The sequence below is a fragment of the Balaenoptera ricei genome, chromosome 9, assembly GCF_028023285.1.
Source record: "Balaenoptera ricei isolate mBalRic1 chromosome 9, mBalRic1.hap2, whole genome shotgun sequence".
Lineage (NCBI taxonomy): Eukaryota > Metazoa > Chordata > Mammalia > Artiodactyla > Balaenopteridae > Balaenoptera > Balaenoptera ricei.
Window position 1 is genome coordinate 97975818 of NC_082647.1, and position 22902 is coordinate 97998719.

Below are 22902 nucleotides of genomic sequence, written 5' to 3' on the forward strand. Positions count from 1 at the left end.
GTCAATTGATTTTCTAAAAAAGTCCCAAGGTAATTCAGTGGAGAGAGGAAGGTCTTTTCAACAAATGGAACTGGATCAATTAGATATCTTCATGGGAAAAAATAAGCTTCAACCTTTCCCTTGCATTATATCAAAAATTACCCTGACATGAATCATAGACCTTAACACAAAAATTAAAACTTTAAAACTTCCAGAAAAAAATGTAGAAGAAATTTTTTGCAACTGTAGGATAGGAAAGGATTGTCTTAGATAGGGCTCCAAAAGTGCAAACTATAAAACAAAACTCACACGCCCCCCCCCCCCACCAAAAAAAAAGAAAAAGATACACTGGGCTCCATCAAAATTAAAACGTTCTGCTCAAATCACACCACTAGGAATATTAAAAGACAATGCACATATATTCACAAAAAACATTCACACTCACACACACACACCTGACAAACTTGTATCCAGAATATAAAAAGACCTCTCACAACTCAATAAGAAGACAAACCCAGTTTAAAACAAGGGCAAAAGTCTAGTTACCCTATATTTCACAAGACTGTCTTTTATTGAACCCTCTTAGCCATTTTTTATTTTTGTGTAAATCAAATGCACTTCAATCCAAGGCTCAGATCTTATCCCACACATTTGGGATAGGCACACAAATTTAACCTTTTGCCATCATTAGACATTGTAAGAGACAAGAGTTAATAAAATGAGATGGGATAGCTTAGTCCCGAAGCACTTAGGGGTGAAAATGGACTCCAGTTTGAATTGAGTAATTTAGTAATATTTGTTCCACAGTTTTAAAGTAAATTCATACTGTCTTTAAAAAAAAAAAAAAAGACAAAAGATCTGGACAGACACTATACAAAGATAAATAAAATGGGAAATAAATATTCAAAATCAGGTTCAACATGATTTGTAATCATGTATGTGCAAATTAAAATCATAAAGAGATACCTCTACACATCTATGAGACTGGCTAAAATTAAAATGATTTACAATGACAAGCACTGAAGGATGTAAAGCAAATGTGACTCTTATGCATTGCTGGTGGGAACGTTACAACCATTTTAGAAAAGTGTAGCACAGAGGAAAGACCAGTGAAGATACAGGGAGAAAGTGGCAATCTGCAAGTCAAGGAGAGAGGACTCAGAAAATAAAAAACCTATGGACGTCTTGATCTTGAACTTCCAGCTGCCAGAACTGTGAAAAAATATATTTCTGTTGTTTAAGACACCCGGTCGGTGATAATTTTGTTATGGCAGCCCCAGCAAACTAATACTGTTGCTATATAAGACTACTGTAAAAATAAAATTACCTATTAGTTTAAAAAGAAAAAAAACAGTGTAGCAAATCTTAAAAAGTTAATCATAACACTTACCAGATGACCCAGCAATTCCACGCCTAGGTATTTACCCAAGGGCACTGAAAATAAATGTTCACGGCTGTTTTATCACAATAGTCAAAAGTTAAAAACAACCCAATATGTATCAAAAGCTGAATGGATAAATATATTGTGGAATACATCCACTGGAATACTACTCATCAAATGAATGTATACTGTATGATTCCACATATATGAAATCCAAGAAAGAGCAAAATGAAATCTCTAGTAACCAAAAGTTCGTGCTGGAGGTGGGAGGACTGACTCAGAGAGGCACAAGACAACTTTTGGGGGGTCACCACTGACCTCTGAATATATTCCTAGTTGTGACAATACAACTGTAATATCAGCATTATCTTCCAATTAGATATGGTAGAAAAACACATTTCTGATTTATTGGAACAGATTTCAAGTCCCTAACACAGAAATTAAAACAAATGACTAAAACTGCCTCCTATTTTACTGAACATGTCTCTCAAAAGATCATGCCTGCCTACCTGCCCTGTTGTTTACATGGTATTAAAATGTAAAGTTCTATAAGTATATCTATAATCATAAATTTACATTGAACCCTTTTAACTTAGCCTATAGCCAATTTCAATCTACTAAACCAAAGACTGATAAAAACTGCTTAACATAGTTAGAATTTTTATACATAATCAAGTAAATGGCAATAAAAAGAAAAACAGCCCACCTAATGCTCCCCCAAAATATTAGACTTAGAGACTCAAAGCTGTAATTCACTAGAAGTAGGCTGACACCATTTTTTTAGGAACAATCAATAAAATAACCAGTAAAAAGTCAATAAAATAAGCAGCCTGTATTTGGAGCATTGTTTATATTCATTTAAGATACACTGCAATTTTTAAAACTTACATGTACTGGAATGGAAAAGAGAAGTACTGGCTTAAGCAACCAACTAGAAAATAAAGCCCTTAGAACCGAGAAATTGAAAATTTGATACATTACTAGTTTGAAGAACCTTACACTAAATTAATTTTTCTCAAACAATGATGAATGGTCCAGCAGGGGGTGACAAATAGTAAGGTAAACTACAGACCTTCAATAAACATTACCTGACCATATGGAATAAAATATATACCCAAAAATACTACTGTAACTTTGAAATGTATGAAAAATAACATACTAAAGTTTACAAAAAGTAAGCTGCTTGTTTTTGTCTGGATATTAATCCTCGTTTTCTGACACTATGTGATGAAAGATAAAACCAAAAAAATACGATCATAAATGCTGTATGGGTATTATGTGTTAAATATAAATTTGGATAACATTAAGTTCAATTAGTTTAAAAAAAAAAAGAGGGTTTCTGGGTGTGTAATTTTAATATGCTTATGTCTCCACAACTGGCAATCCCATACCTAAGCATAAACCCATTATTCTGGATTTGAGCACAGCATCACCCTGACCTGGTGGTAGCTGAATCCGGTCACATATATAAGTAATTTAGAGACTATCTAAATCAAACATAGGTACTGAAGATGTTTATCATCATATATGATTACACTGTACGTTTAAAAAGGCATACTGAATTTGCTACGCTGAAGTTGTCACAAAAACCTATGTATGTTTTAAATGCATTTAAGACGTCATCTCAACCTAGAGATTATCATACTAAGTGAAGTAAGTCAGAAAGAGAAAGACAGATACCATATGATATCATTTATATGTGGAATCTAAAATATGACACAAATGAACTTAGTTATGAAACAGAAAATGACTCACAGACACAGAAAACAAACTTATGGCTACCAAAGGGGAAAGGGGGTGGGGGAGGAATAAATTGGGAGTTTGGGATTAGCAGATACAAACTACTATATATAAAACAGATAAACAACAAAAGTCCTACTGTGCATAGCACAGGGAACTATATTCAATATCCTGCAATAAACCATAATGGAAAAGAATATTAAAAAGAATATATATATACACATATATATGTATAACTGAATCACTTTGCTGTATACCAGAAACTAACACAACATTATAAATCAACTATACTTCAATTAAAAAAGAAGTCATCTCAGACCTAATTTAATACTGGAAACGGTTACATGGCATATTTACAAATTTTCCTATCAATAAACAATTTTTAAAAGCTTGAAATAATAAAATTTTCTAAAATGTTCACCAACTACATCATCTTACAGACATCTCAAAAAAAATTCATTAGCTCCTTAATTATCGATCACCTATTATGTGGCAAAGATTATGTAAATCATACTTTTTCCTACCTATGCATAAATCAAAAATGTTTGCATATAAGTATTGTTTTATCAGATTGAGAAAATATCAGTTACAATAAGAACATTAGTGGATAAAACAAACTTAGACTATCCCTTCCTTCTATAAAAAATATTTCATAAAATGCTTCTATGATAAATTTGAAAAATATTTTCTCATGATACATGGTGTTAATGTATCACCATATATCATCAGAAAACATTCTGTTGCAGCTTAGCAACAAAATTATAAATCTCAGAGGGCAGACTATACACAGTAAAAATTAATGGAGGATATACTTTCCTTTTTTTTTTTGTCGCACCACGCTACATAAAATACACATTCACTATATATAAACCATGGTATAACTTAAATGTGACTTAAGTGTATCATCTTAACTAACGCTCAAAAAATGTTACTAATTTGTAGTAAGGCCCATCTAAATTTTCATCTAGTGCCAAGACTTTTCTTGAAGAAAAACCATAAATCAATGTGATATAATTTAATCCTGAAATCTGTACTATGTAGTTTCATTTTTTAACCATACATAATATGCATGAAAAATTACACATAAGTCTACACTAAAAAAATTCTGCTTATTCTGTCAGTAAGACACCAGTATGATTTTAATTTTTACTTCCCTAATGCCTAATGATGCTGAGTATCATATATGCATATTTGCCATTCACGTATATTCTTTGGTGAAGTGTCTGTTCAGATCTTTTGCCTATATATTTTTTTTTTTTAACTTTTGGGTTTTATTTATTTATTTATTTATTTATTATTTATGGCTGTGTTGGGTCTTCGTTTCTGTGCGAGGGCTTTCTCTAGTTGCGGCAAGCGGGGGCCACTCTTCATCGCGGTGCGCAGGCCTCTCATTATCGCGGCCTCTCTTGTTGCGGAGCACAGGCTCCAGATGCGCAGGCTCAGTAATTGTGGCTCACGGGCCCAGTTGCTCCGTGGCATGTGGGATCTTCCCAGACCAGGGCTCGAACCCGTGTCCCCTGCATTGGCAGGCAGATTCCCAACCACTGCGCCACCAGGGAAGCCCTTGCCTATTTTTTAATTGGGTTGTTTGTGTTCTTACCAATGTTGAAAGTTTTTTATATATTCTGAAAGCAAGTCCTTTATCAAATATATACTTTGCAAACATTTTCTGTCTATGGCTTGCTTGTCTTTTCATTCTTCTAGCAACATCGCTCACAGAAGTTTTAAATTTTGATAATGTCTAATTTACCAATTTGTGTGTGGCAGGGAGAATTGTGCTTTGGGTTATATATCTAAGAAATCATTTTCTAATTCAGAGACATAAAACATCTCCTACGTTTCCCTTTAGAAGTTCTATAGTTTTCGGTTTTATATTTAGGACTGTGATCCATTTTCAGTTTTCTTTTTTTCTTATATGAAGTAAGGTATAAATACAAGTTCACTGTTATACATATGGATATCCAATTTTCCCAGTACCATCTGTTGAAAAGACTATCTTTTCTCCACTAAATGTGTCAAAAATCCGTTGTTCTTACATGTGCGCATCTATTTCTGGGCTCTCTATTCCATTCCATTGACCTATTTGTCTATCTTTTTGTCTTCATTAGTATAAGTCATTGTAACAGGTCTTCAAATCAGGTATGGTTAATGCTCCAACTGTGCCTGTTCTTTGGTTTTTTTAAAAAGTTTTGGTTATTCTAGATCCTTTGCATTTCCATATGAATTTTAAAATCAGTTTGTCAATTTTTAATAAAAGCCTGCTGGGATGCAGGTTGTAACTCTGCTGTATCTATACAAATCAATTTAGGGAAAATGGGCATATTAATAAACACTATAAAGTCTTCCAATTCACAGACAATGTTTATTTACTTATTTAGGTCTTCTTTAATTGTCCTCAACAATGTTTTCTAGTTGTCAGTTTATGACTGTGTATCTTCTGTCAAATTCAACCCTAAGTAGTTCATATTTTCAATGCTATTATAAGTGGTATTTTTGAATTTCAACTTCCAATTGCTTGTTAATATTATACAGAAATAAAGGGAATTCCCTGGCAGTCCAGTGGTTAGGACTCCACACTTCCACTGCACGGGGCATGAGTTTGATCCCTGGTTGGGGAACTAAGATTCCCGCAAGCCACACGGCACAGCCAAAAACAAAAAAAAAGAAAAAAAAAGAAATAAAACTAATTTTTGTATATTGATCATATATCCTGAAATCTTGCTAAACTCCTGTATTAGTTCTATAAACTTTTTTTTGTGAACTCAAAACAAGATACTACTACACACTTATTAGAATGGCTAAAATTAAGATGACTGACTATAACGAGTGTTGACAAGGATGCAGAAAAAGTGCAGTTTTCATACACTTCAGGTAGAACACCTCGGCAATTTCTTTCAAAGTTAAACATACATCTACTATATGATCTGGCCATTCCATACCTACGTATTTGTCAAAGAGAAATGAAAGCATATGTCCATAAAAATACCTGTATATGAATGTTCATAACAGCTTGATTTGTAATAGCCAAAAACTAGGAACAACTCAAATATCAATCAACAGGTGAATGAATAAACCAACTGTGGGATACCCATATAATGGAAAACTACTCAGCAATGAAACGGAATGAGCTACTGATACACACAACATAGATGAATCTCAAAATAATTAAGCTGACTGAAAGAAGCCAAACAAAAACACAAACTGTATGATTCCATTTACATAAAGTTCATTAAAATGCCAACCAATCTATAATGACAGAAAGCAGATCCATAAATGCCTGAGGAGGGATTACCAAGGGGCATAAGGAAACTTTTGGGGGGTGATAGTTATGTTCACTATCTTAATATGGGTGATGGTTTCATGTCAAAACTTGCCAAACTGTACATTTTCAATATGTTGCAGTTTACTGTATATCGCTTAGACCTCAATTTTAAAAAAAAGAAAAGGTACCAGCATAATCGTCACTAGGCACCAGAATATACTTTTTAAATTGATATATAACTTTAAAGTGATACATAATTCACAAAGCATAAAATTCAACCTTTTAAAGCATACAATTCAGAGGCATTTTTGTATATTGACAAGGTTATGCAACAATCACCACTATTTAATTGCAGAACATTTTCACCACTCTAAAGAGTGGTATCCATTAGCAGCCACTGACATTCCCCCCCAAGTCCCTCAGAATATAATTAACTTTCAGATGACAATGTATTTCATCTGGTCACTACATTTCAAGCCTCAAGACCTTTCAAGTTTGAGAGATTGGTTTTCAGTTAATCTCAGGGGCCTGCTACTCTTCATCATTTTATTCTTTCTAGTGAGAGCCAGACCCACACAAATATAGACACTGATAATTTCAGAGATGCTCCAATCACAGAAATAGCATTTAGCATACATGTGTAACTGTAATAGTGATTACCAAATTATTACTTTTATTAAAACATTAATTCCAAATGTACAAACTTTATCTCCCTCTTGGCTTCTCCTTACTATCAATGCCAGGACTGGCCAAGACTGAACCACAGTGGTGAATGATGAAGACATGATGCCTTTGAAATTTTTGAATAGCACATAATCTGCAAAGCTTTAAAAATTTAAATTAACACAATCCATTTTGAGATAACTCCACAATTTACTATACTTTCTCAACAACTTGTCATCGTTTAACATTTATAAAACTTTGGGTAAAGCCAAAGCCTCATTGGAAGGATGAGTTTATACTCTGCATTGTACCAACATAGAACATTATGATTAATAATTGTGCCTTTTTAAGAAATGATACTGATCTTGAACTGCTGTGAGGTGCTTGGCGTGTCTGTGTGTGGCTCTGCACATGGGTTTGCACATGGCCCTTGAAGCTACAGTGTCGGCAGAAGCCAGTTCACACTAGGAACTCTGGTGTGAAGGGCTGGGCACGAGGCCTCTGCACACAGCCCCCTATGAGCAAGTGCATCTAGACCAAGCACAAAGGAAAAAGAAAAAGATTCCCCAGATTCTCCCAACTCATCACTCCATTTTGGTCTGTCTTCTCTGAGGTTCATGGAAATTTATTATACCTTTAGCTCGGACAACAAAAAGAGATAAAGATCAAAAACACATGTCATCAACTGTTCAAAAAAGAATATAGCACAGAGGATTAACCAAGATGGCGGAGTAGAAGGACGTGCTCTCACTCCCTCTTGCGAGAGCACCAGAATCACAACTGGCTGCTGAACAATCACTGACAGGAAGACCCTGGACTTCACCAAGGAGGATAACCCACGTCCAAGGACACAGGAGAAGCCACAGTGAGACGGTAGGAGGGGCGCAATCAGAGTAAAATCTAATCCCATAACTGCTGGGTGGGTGACTCACAGACTGGCGAACACTTATACCACACAAGTCCACCCATTGGAGTGAAGCTTCTGAGCCCCACGTCAGGCTTCCCAACCTGGGGGTCCGGCAACGGGAGGAGGAATTCCTAGAGAATCAGACTTTGAAGCCTAGTGGGAATTGATTGCAGGACTTCGACAGGACTAGGGGAAACTGAGACCCCACTCTTGGAGGGCACACACAAAGTAGTGTGCGCATCGGGACCCAGCGGAAGGAGCAGTGACCCTGGGGGAGACTGAACCAGACCTACCTGCTGGTGTTGGGGGGTCTCCTGCAGAGGCAGGGGGTGGCTCTGTTTCACTGTGGGGACAAGGACTCTGGCAGCGGAGGTTCTGGGAAGTGCTCCTTGGCGAAAGCCCTCCCGGAGTCTGCCATTAACCCCACCAAACAGCCGAGGTAGGCTCCAGTGTTGGGTTGCCTCAGGCCAAACAACCAACAGGGAGGGAACCCAGCCCCACCCATCAACAGTCAAGTGGATTAAAGTTTTACTGAGCTCTGACTGCCACAGCAACAGTCAGCTCTACCCACCACCAGAGCCTCCCATCAAGCCTCTTAGATAGCCTCAACCACCAGAGGGCAGACAGCAGAAGCAAGAAAAACTACAATCCTGCAGCCTGTGGACCAAAAACCACAGTTACAGAAAGACAGACAAGATGAAAAGGCAGAGGGCTATGTACCAGATGAAGGAACAAGAAAAAAACCCAGAAAAACAACTAAATGAAGTGGAGATAGGCAACCTTCCAGAAAAAGAATTCAGAATAATGATAGTGAAGATGATCCAGGACCTCGGAATAAGAATGGAGGCAAAGATTGAGAAGATGCAAGAAATGATTAACAAAGACCTAGAAGAATTAAAGAACAAACAAACAGAGATGACCAATACAATAACTGAAATGAAAACTACACTAGAAGGAATCAATAGCAGAATAACTGAGGCAGAAGAACGGATAAGTGACCTGGAAGACAAAATGGTGGAATTCACTGCTGCGGAACACACTAAAGAAAAAAGAATGAAAAGAAATGAAGACAGCCTAAGAGACCTCTGGGACAACATTAAACGCAACAACATTCGCATTATAGGGGTCCCAGAAGGTGAAGAGAGAGAGAAAGGACCAGAGAAAATATTTGAAGAGATTATAGTCGAAAACTTCCCTAACATGGGAAAGGAAATAGCCACCCAAGTCCAGGAAGCGCAGAGAGTCCCATACAGGATAAACCCAAGGAGAAACACACCAAGAAACATAGTAATCAAAGTGGCAAAAATTAAAGACAAAGAAAAATTATTGAAAGCAGCAAGGGAAAAACAACAAATAACATACAAGGGAACTCCCATAAGGTTAACAGCTGATTTCTCAGCAGAAACTCTGCAAGCCAGAAGGGAGTGGCATGATATACTTAAAGTGATGAAAGGGAAGAACCTACAACCAAGATTACTCTACCCGGCAAGGATCTCATTTAGATTTGATGGAGAAATCAAAAGCTTTACAGACAAGCAAACGCTAAGAGAATTCAGCACCACCAAACCAGCCCTACAACAAATGCTAAAGGAATTTCTCTAAGTGGGAAACACAAGAGAAGAAAAGGACCTACAAAAACAAACCCAAAACAATTAAGAAAATGGTCATAGGAACATACATATCGATAATTACCTTAAATGTGAATGGATTAAATGCTCCAACCAAAAGACATAGACTGGCTGAATGGATACAAAAACAAGACCCATATATATGCTGTCTACAAGAGACCCACTTTAGACCTAGGGACACATACAGACTGAAAGTGAGGGGATGGAAAAAGATATTCCATGCAAATGGAAATCAAAAGAAAGCTGGAGTAGCTATACTCATATCAGATAAAATAGACTTTAAAATAAAGAATGTTACAAGAGACAAGGAAGGACACTACATAATGATCAAGGGATCAATCCAAGAAGAAGATATAACAATTATAAATATATATGCACCCAACATAGGAGCACCTCAATACATAAGGCAACTGCTAACAGCTATAAAAGAGGAAATTGACAGTAACACAATCATAGTGGGGGACTTTAACACCTCACTTATACCAATGGACAGATCATCCAAAATGAAAATAAATAAGGAAACAGAAGCTTTAAATGACACAATAGACCAGATAGGTTTAATTGATATATATAGGACATCCCATCCAAAAACAGCAGATTACACGTTCTTCTCAAGTGCGTACGGAACATTCTCCAGGATAGATCACATCTTGGGTCACAAATCAAGCCTCAGTAAATTTAAGAAAATTGAAATCATATCAAGCATCTTTTCTGACCACAACGCTATGAGATTAGAAATGAATTACAGGGAAAAAAACGTAAAAAAGACAAACACATGGAGGCTAAACAATACGTTACTAAATAACCAAGAGATCACTGAAGAAATCAAAGAGGAAATAAAAAAATACCTAGAGACAAATGACAATGAAAACACGACGACCCAAAACCTATGGGATGCAGCAAAAGCAGTTCTAAGAGGGAAGTTTATAGCTATACAAGCCTACCTCAAGAAACAAGAAAAATCTCAAGTAAACAATCTAACCTTACACCTAAAGAAACTAGAGAAAGAAGAACAAACAAAACCCAAAGTTAGCATAAGGAAAGAAATCATAAAGATCAGAGCAGAAATAAATGAAATAGAAACAAAGAAAACAATAGCAAAGATCAATAAAACTAAAAGTTGATTCTTTGAGAAGATAAACAAAATTGATAAGCCATTAGCCAGACTCATCAAGAAAAAGAGGGAGAGGACTCAAATCAATAAAATCAGAAATGAAAAAGGAGAAGTTACAACAGACACCGCAGAAATACAAAGCATCCTAAGAGACTACTACAAGCAACTTTATGCCAATAAAATGGACAACCTGGAAGAAATGGACAAATTCTTAGAAAGGTATAACCTTCCAAGACTGAACCAGGAAGAAACAGAAAATATGAACAGACCAATCACAAGTAATGAAATTGAAACTGTGATTAAAAATCTTCCAACAAACAAAAGTCCAGGACCAGATGGCTTCACAGGTGAATTCTATCAAACATTTAGAGAAGAGCTAACACCTATCCTTCTCAAACTCTTCCAAAAAATTGCAGAAGAAGGAACACTCCCAAACTCATTCTATGAGGCCACCATCACCCTGATACCAAAACCAGAGAAAGACACTACAAAAAAAGAAAATTACAGACCAATATCACTGATGAATATAGATGCAAAAATCCTCAACAAAATACTAGCAAACAGAATCCAACAACACATTAAAAGGATCATACACCACGATCAAGTGGGATTTATCCCAGGGATGCAAGGATTCTTCAATATACGCAAATCAATCAATGTGATACACCATATTAACAAATTGAAGGAGAAAAACCATATGATCATCTCAATAGATGCAGAAAAAGCTTTTGACAAAATTCAACACCCATTTATCATAAAAACTCTCCAGAAAGTGGGCGTAGAGGGAACCTACCTCAACATAATAAAGGCCATATATGACAAACCCACAGCAAACATCATTCTCAATGGTGAAAAACTGAAAGCATTTCCTCTAAGATCAGGAACGAGACAAGGATGTCCACTCTCACCACTATTATTCAACATAGTTCTGGAAGTCCTAGCCACGGCAATCAGAGAAGAAAAAGAAATAAAAGGAATACAAATTGGAAAAGAAGAAGTAAAACTGTCACTGTTTGCGGATGACATGATACTATACATAGAGAATCCTAAAACTGCCACCAGAAACTTGCTAGAGCTAATTAATGAATATGGTAAAGTTGCAGGATACAAAATTAATGCACAGAAATCTCTTGCATTCCTATACACTAATGATGAAAAATCTGAAAGAGAAATTATGGAAACACTCCCATTTACCATTGCAACAAAAAGAATAAAATACCTAGGAATAAACCTACAGAGGGAGACAAAAGACCTGTATGCAGAAAACTATAAGACACTGATGAAAGAAATTAAAGATGATACCAACAGATGGAGAGATATGCCATGTTCTTGGATTGGAAGAATCAACATTGTGAAAATGAGTATACTACCCAAAGCAATCTACAGATTCAATGCAATCCCTATCAAATTACCAATGAGATTTTTTACGGAGCTAGAACAAATCATCTTAAAATTTGTATGGAGACACAAAAGACCCCGAATAGCCAAAGCAGTCTTGAGGCAAAAATATGGAGCTGGAGGAATCAGACTCCCTGACTTCAGACTATACTACAAAGCTACAGTAATCAAGACAATATGGTACTGGCACAAAAACAGAAACATAGATCAATAGAACAAGATAGAAAGCCCAGAGATAAACCCACGCACCTATGGTCAACTAACCTATGACAAAGGAGGCAAGGATATACAATGGAGAAAAGACAGTCTCTTCAATAAGTGGTGCTGGGAAAACTGGACAGCTACATGTAAAAGAATGAAATTAGAACACTCCCTAACACCATACACAAAAATAAACTCAAAATGGATTAGAGACCTAAATGTAAGACTGGACACTATAAAACTCTTAGAGGAAAACACAGGAAGAACACTCTTTGACGTAAATCACAGCAAGATCTTTTTTGATCCACCTCCTAGAGTAATGGAAATAAAAACAAAAATAAACAAATGGGACCTAATGAAACTTCAAAGCTTTTGCACAGCAAAGGAAACCATAAACAAGACCAAAAGACAACCGTCAGAATGGGAGAAAATATTTGCAAACGAATCACGGACAAAGGATTAATCTCCAAAATATATAAACAGCTCATTCAGCTCAATATTAAAGAAACAAACACCCCAATCCAAAAACGGGCAGAAGACCTAAATAGACATTTCTCCAAAGAAGACATACAGACGGCCACGAAGCACATGAAAAGATGCTCAACATCACTAATTATTAGAGAAATGCAAATCAAAACTACAATGAGGTATCACCTCACACCAGTTAGAATGGGCATCATCAGAAAATCTACAAACAACAAATGCTGGAGAGGGTGTGGAGAAAAGGGAACCCTCTTGCACTGTTGGTGGGAATGTAAATTGATACAGCCACTATGGAGAACAATATGGAGGTTCCTTAAAAAACTAAAAATAGAATTACCATATGACCCAGCAATCCCACTACTGGGTATATACCCAGGGAAAACCGTAATTCAAAAAGACACATGCGGGCTTCCCTGGTGGCGCAGTGGTTGAGAATCTGCCTGCTAATACAGGGGACACTGGTTCGAGCCCTGGTCTGGGAAGATCCCACATGCCACGGAGCAGCTGGGCCCGTGAGCCACAACTACTGAGCCTGCGCGTCTGGAGCCTGTGCCCTGCAACGGGAGGGGCCGCGATAGTGAAAGGCCCGCGCACCGCGATGAAGAGCGGTCCCCGCACCGCGATGAAGAGTGGCCCCCGCTTGCCGCAACTAGAGAAAGCCCTCGCACGAACCGAAGACCCAACACAGCCAAAAATAAAAATAAATAAATAAATAAATAAAGTAGCTATAAAAAAAAAAGAAAGAAAAAAAAAGACACATGCACCCGAATGTTCATTGCAGCACTATTTACAATAGCCAGGTCATGGAAGCAACCTAAATGCCCATCAACAGACGAATGGGTAAAGAAGATGTGGTACATATATACAATGGAATATTACTCAGCCATAAAAAGGAATGAAATTGAGTCATTTGTTGAGACGTGGATGGATCTAGAGACTGTCATACAGAGTGAAGTAAGTCAGAAAGAGAAAAACAAATATCGTATATTAATGCATGTATGTGGAACCTAGAAAAATGGTACAGATGAGCCGGTTTGCAGGGCAGAAGTTGAGACACAGATGTAGAGAATGGACATATGGTCACCAAGGGGGGAAAACTGCGGTGGGGTGGGGATGGTGGTGTGCTGAATTGGGCGATTGGGATTGACATGTATACACTGATGTGTATAAAATTGATGCCTAATAAGAACCTGCAGTATAAACAAACAAACAAACAAAACAACTAATACTAAACTTTCATTGGGTTATTTGTATGGAAATATGTTAATATAAATGTTTCAGACATTACATGAAATTTCTAAAAATCTTATATTTGTATTTGTATGGAAATATGTATGGAAATATGTTAATATAAATGTTTCAGACATTACATGAAATTTCTAAAAATCATATTTGTATTTGTATGGAAATATGTATGGAAATATGTTAATATAAATGTTTCAGACATTACATGAAATTTCTAAAAATCTTATATTTGTACTTGTATGGAAATATGTATGGAAATATGTTAATATAAATGTTTCAGACATTACATGAAATTTCTAAAAATCTTATATGTTCTGGTATAATGTTATAAGTAATAATCCTATTTATTACTTTAAAATGTATATCTCAGAAATAACTAATTTTCTTGTCAACTGCATTATTATGAACTGTCATCAAATCTTTAACCGTGGTCATTTTTAAGTCTTTTGTCATTTACAGACAGTTCTGGGTGTACTCTGATGATTTTGCAAATATGTTCCTATAAAAGGGTTTCATCTTCAAGAAATACATGGAAAAGACTCTGACAAGTACAGGTTTCTGGTAACGGACTGTACTGCTGAACTGAATGAATAAGCATTTTCAGAACTCTAATGAAAAACTGATGAACTCATAAAAGTGCTAACAAAAGATCAAGATGAAAAAAAAAAATTAATGACATGGGACTGAGTGAACTGATGAGGATGAGTATAATTTTTGTGACTTTCTGTCTGAATTAAAAAAAAAAAAAAAAAAAAATTCCACAAGGACTCAGAGGCAAAGAATATACAAATCAATTTTCACTGCAAAGTAAAGGAGCTGTTACAGTGGAGGATTACTGGACTGAATGTCAATACTATGACATAGTATGAGTGTGTTTCATGTTTGGTAATTGCAATCATTGTTGCTTTTGTTGTGGTCATCCATGTACAATGCTTGGTGTCAGTCGATTTATCTCTTGTAAAAATAAAATACAGTGTGTGTGTGTGTGAAAAAAAAAAAATAAATAAATAAATAAATAAATAAAGTCAAAAAAAAAAAAAAAAAAAAAAGTGCTAACAAAAGATCAAGATGAAAAAAAAAAAATCAATTACATGGGACTGAGTGAACTGATGAGGATGAGTATAATTTTTGTGACTTTCTGTCTGAATTAAAAAAAAAAAATCCCACAAGGACTCAGAGGCAAAGAATATACAAATCAATTTTCACTGCAAAGTAAAGGAGCTGTTACAGTGGAGGAGTGCTGGACTGAATGTCAATATTATGACATAGTATGAGTGTGTTTCATGTTTGGTAATTGCAATCATTGTTGCTTTTGTTGTGGTCATCCATGTACAATGCTTGGTGTCAGTCTATTTATCTCTTGTAAAAATAAAATACAGTGTGTGTGTGTGAAAAAAAAATTTTAAAAAAAAAGAATATAGCAAAAAAAAAAAAAAAAAAAAGAAAGAAATGAAACTGAGTTATATGTAGTGAGGTGGATGGACCTAGAGTCTGTCATACAGAGTGAAGTAAGTCAGAAAAAGAAAAACAAACACCGTATACTAACACACATATCTGGAATCTAAAAAACAATGGTTCTGATGAACCTAGGGGCAGGACGGGAATAAAGACGCAGATGTAGAGAATGGACTTGAGGACACGGGGAGGGGGAAGGGTAAGCTGAGACGAAGTGAGAGAGTAGCATTGACATATATACACTACCAAATGTAAAATAGATAGCTAGTGGGAAGCATCTGCATGGCACAGGGAGATCAGCTCGGTGCTTTGTGACCACCTAGAGGGGTGGGATAAGGAGGGTGGGAGGGAGACGCAAGAGGGAGGGGATATGGGGATATACGTATACATATAGTTGATTCACTTTGTTATACAGCAGAAACTAACACAACACTGAAAAGCAATTATACTCCAATAAAGATGTTAAAATAAATAATAAAATAATTGTGCCTTTTTTTAAAAAAAGAAGATATCACCATTTGCATTACAGCATCTGTTATTTCTAGGAGAGATGATAATCATAATCAAAATCTAGCAATTTTTTATTATGGTAGAGTATCAGTGATGACAAGTATACATAATAAACCTTGGAATAATTTGTGTTTGTTTTTTAATGATTCTATTATTTGAGAGTTTATTTTTTGGAGCACAGAAATTAAATATGATAAAGCAAAAAATAACAGCTGATACTAAGATTTTTACACTTCTATATTTAGCACACATTGTGAAAAAACAATGAAGCATTACTCACTGCTTTAAAATTAACTTTGTATATAAAATATTCCGAGCACACTAAATCACAAGTTCAATATATTCCCATGATGTGCCTAAGCAATGTATTTGAGCATTATAAATTGAAATGTTGTTGAAGCATGCTTTGTGAAGGATATTACATTTCCTTAGTCAAAACAGGGAATAAGCATTGCAGTATGACTATGTAATTGAAATATCAAAGATAGGAAAATTCAAAAAGAACATGTAATGCACATCTTTGATATTCTTTTGGCATAACTACTTTCAAAGCACGTTACTAAGCGTTAGGAGACTCTTGATATTTGAGATGGATATAATCAAAGACCTTCTGAACCTAAAAAGGTACAAATTCCACTAAACACATCCACTTCAGAAAAATTACTGGGTACCCAATGAAGAGAAGAAAACCGCAAAGCCTCATTAAAATGCAGGTGTTAGGTAGTTCTTTAAGCACTTGGTAGGTATTCAAAATTTTGCCTGAAAAATTATGAACTGCTTCATCATGGACCTTGCAACTTGTCAGTAGTCAAAGCTGTGACTGCTACACCCTTGAATGTCAAGAGGCTGCTCTAAATGTTTAAGAAAAGAATGACAAATGAAGAAATGAATTCAACAGATCTTCTAGGCACCATGCCAACATAAGACTTGTCACCTAAAAAACAGCATTTCTCCTGGACATTTCTCCTAGGGAAATGAAAACTTAAGTTCACATAAGACCTGTACACAAATGTTAAAGTAGCTCAATTTATAATCACCAAAAACTTGAAACAACCAAATTTCCTTCAACCAGTGAATCAATAAACAAAAGGACTTACCAAGTTCATTGAGACTCTGAGCAGCTTTTGTTATCTCTCTACTTCCCCCCTGCAGTTGTCCCTGGAGTCTCTTACTGAGATACAAGATGCGAATGATTCTCCGAAGCAAATCACAGGCGACCTGTGCAATGTTAAATAAGTAAAGTCAATCCACGAAGTTTTATTACTATGTGAATCTGTCTCTTCTTTCCAGATGCTAAAAATTCACTCATGTATTTTTTGTTTTCCACCCATCAGAAATCTAAATAATCACAAGTCTTAAAAAGCAGCATTTTACAATAAGCTCCAATTTATCCCAAAGAGAATTTGGGATTGAGGTGCTATGAAACCTAAGCACTTTTCTCCTCAGTCATAGACCAGTTTTCTTCTCTAGGCCAGTGGCTCTCAGTCTTGACTTCATATTAAATTCAAGTGCGTAGGGGGACTTCCCTGGTGGTCCAGTGGTAAAGAATCCATCTTTCAATGCAGGGGACGCCAGTTGGATCCCTGCTCGGGGAACTAAGATCCCACATGCCACGGGGAAACTAAGCCCGCGTGCCACAACTAGAGAGAGAAAACCCGCACACCACAACTACAGAGAGAAGCCCAAGCACCACAACTAGAGAGAAGCCTGCGAGATGAAACGAAAGATCCCGCATGCCGCAACTAAGACCCGACGTGGCCAAAAAAATAAAGAGAAAAAAAAATTCAAGTGTGTAGGTTCAAGAAGTTCCAATGCCCAAGCAAGACAGAGCCCTGACCAATTAAAGCAGAATCAGTATTTCTGTTAATATCCTCATGCAGTCCCTGTGTGTAGCCAAGGTTGACAACCACTGTGCGAGGGCTGCTTAGCTTCCTACTACTGTTTCCTACTGTTTCCAGTCCTAGTTTCTCTTTCCTAAGTCCCTAGGGGAACAGACTTAAAATGCCCAATTTCACTAGATCTTAAAGAATAAGCATGCCCTTACTGATATTTCCTAATTTTTTTATCATTAATAACAAATTGTAAAAGATAAAGTTATTAAAACAAACCAAAAAAACCCTATCATTTATATGTCACCTCTATTCCCTTTTTTGTTACCAGATCCAATAGTGGGTCTTCACCTATCCAAAAGACTAAGACATGAAATACAGACTTGTATATTTCAAGATACTTTATTACAGAGGCAATCCAGGGCAATTGCCTGGGGAGAATGAAGAGGGAGACTGATGGAGTAACACATATATAGTGACCTTCAGTTTCAGTGGTGATAATAAAGAAAAGAGAGACAGTCTGTGCTGCTGCATCACCACCATCTCTGAATGGCCCTGAAGCTGGTTGAGAAGCAAGAACATCTCCCATGTAAGGAGGAAAATCCTAACTGGTAGCAATAAGAATTAAAAGCCCTACGAAGACAGGGTCCCTGAGGCTTCAAATATAAACATTTTTTCTGAATGAAGTACACATACACCTCAGAGCCACACACAGCCACACTCATGCACACACAACATACACAAACATACAATCAAATACACACTTACAAACATATGTATATCAAAGGAAGCCAAGTATTAAACATGTTTACTTTTTACTGACTGCTTTTCTGAGTAACTGTAGTCTGAAGTACTTAAAATAATAAAAATGTCAAATAAGAATTTCTCCCTGTAAACTGGAAGATTTACACATCTTAATCTTTAATTAAATTTTATTTATTTTCTGAATAGGTAATAGAAGCATATGATTCAAAATTCAAAAGATTAGAAGATAAAAAGTCATCCTCATATTTTTATGTCTCAACTGTGCACTCACCAAAAACAACCACTGTTATCAGTTTCTTGCTTGTCAGAATTATATTTTTAGATGTACCATTTGGAATGTAGAATCCCAAGCAATCATTCCTCTTGGATTCTAAATACATCATGAGGAGAAATAACAGATCTAATCACCAAGAACTGTCCTTCCAGAATTCCCAGTACCTACCCAATAAAGGATATGCCCTCAAACATGAAAGCTTTGAGTTTATTTCTAATGCTTTTCTGTTTAACCATACTTAATCTGTCACCAAGTCTTACTGATTATTCTTCTGTTGCATAACACAATGGCTATTTTACCTCTATTCCTACAAGCATCACCCTAATTCAAATCTTTATCACCTTCACCTTAACACTGTTGTCTCTTGGTTAGCTTTCCAGTCTCTTACTGAAATCCATCTTGCCAGATTTACCTTCTTAGAAACAGTTTTCAGCACTCCAGCCCCCTTTTTAATAAACCTCAGTGGCTCTCTACTAACAGATCATGTTACATCATCTTAGAATAGCATTTAATAAAATGCTCAGTCGGGCTTCCCTGGTGGCGCAGTGGATAAGAATCTGCCTGCCAATGCAGGAGACACAGGTTCAATCCCTGGTCCGGGAAGATCCCACATGCTGTGGAGCAACTAATAGTTGTGGCCCATGCGCCACAACTATTGAGCCTGCGTGCCATAACTACTGAAGCTCGCGTGCTTAGAGCCCACGCACTGCAATGATGAGAAGCCCCCACTTGCCACAACTAAGACCCAACGCAGCCAAAGCTAAATAAATAAATTTATATATAAAAAAAAAAAATCCTCAGTCAACACGTCTTAGATAATCTGTAAGGCAGCAACTCTCACCATTTCCTAATATAGTTGCTTCCATTCCAATCAATTTCCTTTTCCTCCTTATTTTTCATTTCAGACTTTTATTATCAAATATATTATTCAGCACTAAAAAGAAATGATCTATCAAGCCATGAAAAGACACAGAGGAATCTTAAATGCATTTTACTAAGGGAAAGAGGCAATCTGAAAAGGCTACATACTATATGATTCCAACTATATGACATTCTGGAAAAGACACAACTATGGAGACAGTAAACAGATCAGCGGTTGCCAGGAGTTGGGGGGATGAAGAGTCAGAGTACAGAGGATTTTTAGGGCACTGAAAATACTCCATATGATACTATAATGATGGATATATATAATTATGCATTTTTCAAAACCCACAGAATGTACACCAAGAGTGAACTACGGACTTTGATAATGATGTGTCAATGTAAGTTCATCCATTGTAACAAAAGTGCCACTCTGGTGGCAGATGTTGATTAAGGGGGAGGCTATGCATGTGTGGGGCAAGGAATATATGGGAAATCTATATCTTCATCTCAATTTTGCAGTGAATCTAAACTGCTCTAAAAAATTAAGTCTTTAAAAATATAGATTTAGATATTACAAATACAGAAAACTACATACAGAAATTATAGCTAGGGCTTCCCTGGCGGCGCAGTGGTTAAGAATCCGCCTGCCAATGCAAAGGACACGGGTTCGAGCCCTGGTCCGGGAAGATCCCACATGCCTCGGAGCAACTAAGCCCGTGCGCCACAACTACTGAGCCTGCACTCTAGAGCCCATGCTCCACAAGAGAAGCCACCGCAATGAGAAGCCCACGCACCACAATGAAGAGCAGCCCCTGCTCACCGCAACTAGAGAAAGCCCACATGCAGCAACGAAAATGCAACGCAGTCAAAAATAAATAAGTAAATTTATTTAAAAAAAAAAAAGAAATTATAGCTAAATGAACTTGGAACTACCATGCAGATCAGGAAACAAAACCATGTCTGCCACTACAGAAGCCCTCCATATACCCACTACCAATCACGACACCCTCCAGCCAACCTCCCTACTCCCCCAGCCTAACCAAGAGAGACACCATTCTGGCTTTTGTGGTAATCACTTCCTTACTTTCATTTATGGCTTTATCACTTAAGCATATATACCTAAATGCTGTAGTTTAATTTTGCCCTTTTTATTTTTTTTAACTTTATTTTTTGCCTGCCTTGGGTCTTCGTTGCTGCGTGCAGGCTTTCTCTAGCTGTGGCGAGCAGGGGTTACTCTTCGTTGCAGTGCGCAGGCTTCTCATTGTGGTGGCTTCTCTTGCTGCAGAGCATGGGCTCTAGGCACGCAGGCTTCAGTAGTTTCAGCACATGGGCTTCAGTAGTGGCAGCATGTGGGCTCAGTAGTTGTGGCTCGTGGGCTCCAGAGCGCAAGCTCAGTAGTTGTGGCACACAGGCTTAGTTGCTCCGTGGCATGTGGAATCTTCCCAGACCAGGGATTGAACCTGTGTCCCCTGCATTGGCAGGCAGATTCTTAACCACTGCACCACCAGGGAAGTCCTAATTTTGCCCTTTTAAAATCTAAATGGGTTCCTTTAGCATCTCTTTTTTGTCCTTTGCAATCTGTTGAATATATGGGATCATCTGTCCTATACAGTTTCCCACAGACTGGTTTTAGTTGATTGCCTTCCCCTAGTTTAACAAGCCCCTCTGTCTTCTATATTCCTTATACCTTAGTAGATGGATGTAGGCAGCTTCATCAGATACAGGTTTAATATTCTGGGCAAATTTATTCATTAGGTAGTAGTGTATTTGTAACATATGTATGATTCTCTGTGTAGTTAGCAGCCATGATACTCAATGGCAAAATCTATTAAAACATAATGAATACAAAATGGTGATACTCCAGTTATGTCATTTTGCCTTTATTTGCTAGCTTATAAAACATCTCTATGAGAACAAACTTTACCTCATCTATATTAGTTTACCCAGTGGTACTGTTCACACAGAATAGTAAGAATAAACACCAGATTCTTTCCATTGGTTTATCAGTTTTCAAAATTGAGGACTGCTTTCCTAATAGCCACCAAAGATGAACAATTAGTTCACTGTTTTGGATATCATTATGAACTCATAGATTTAAACATAATATAAGATACCAATCCACTGTAGCTCTTATCCTTATAGATGCTCACATTGTACCATTTTTGGCCAGTAGGAACCTCTGAGGGTGATCACCTGTACTGATTTGCCTGAGACTGAGAGGTTTCCTGGGACATCGGACTTGCAGTACTAAAAGTGACATAGTTGGTTACCCTAGGGCCTCTCCAGGTTGGCTCCTGAAGCCTTTTATCATGACTCTAGTTAATAGTTATTGATACTTGCTTTGGTATATGGTATAAAAATATTCCAGGATCATTTTGCATATTTCATGCCCCATATCTGGGATCAAAGATTTATCAAAGAATCCCTGATTTCTTTTAGAATTCAGCAGCATTTGAAGACCACATTCTGGGAACTAGGTTTGCTCATTTCTGAGACTTTTTGGTAGACATAGTTAGGAAATGTCAAAATTAAAATATCACATAAATATTCATTTGCTTGATTCCACAATACACATAAAACAGCCTCAGATTAACATTATACATATACATATGTATAAAAATATATACATATAATGTATATACCATTTTAAGATAAAATTAAAATATCTCATGAGTTCATACTGATAATTGCACTTAAAAATCAGGAGCACAGGGTGTTTACCTAATCTTCTAACTTACATCTATAAATTATTTCTTCCACAAAGAGACTCCTGGCTCCAGAGACATAAGAGATAACAGAATTAGAGTATTTAAAATTATTCATTTGCTTTGCTACACAATACAAACAAAACATTACCTGAATTCAAAACCAACACTACAGGGCTTCCCGGGTGGCAGAGGGTTAAGAACCCGCCTACCAATGCAGGGGACATGGGTTCGAGCCCTGGTCTGGGAAGATCCCACACGCCACAGAACAGCTAAGCCCGTGCGCCACAACTACTGAGCCTGCACTCTAAAGGCAGCAAGCCACAACTACTGAACCTGCATGCCACAACTACTGAAGCCCGAGCGCCTAGAGCCCATGCTCCACAACGAGAGGTCACCACAATGAGAAGCTCATGCACCGCAACGACAAGTAGCCCCCGCTTGCCATAACTGGAGAAAGCCCACGCGCAGCAACAAAAACCAAACACGCAGCCAAAAA

At 36.9% G+C, this 22902-nt stretch overlaps 1 protein-coding gene across 1 annotated transcript in view; it reads right to left on the reverse strand.

Annotated features, from left to right (window-relative positions):
* Positions 1 to 22902, reverse strand: part of COG5 (component of oligomeric golgi complex 5) — a 286429-nt gene that overhangs the window by 232138 nt on the left and 31389 nt on the right. The window contains exon 6 of the mRNA XM_059934167.1: positions 17064 to 17184. Within this exon, the coding sequence (XP_059790150.1) occupies positions 17064 to 17184 (121 nt within the window). The remainder of the gene's footprint in view (positions 1 to 17063; positions 17185 to 22902) is intronic.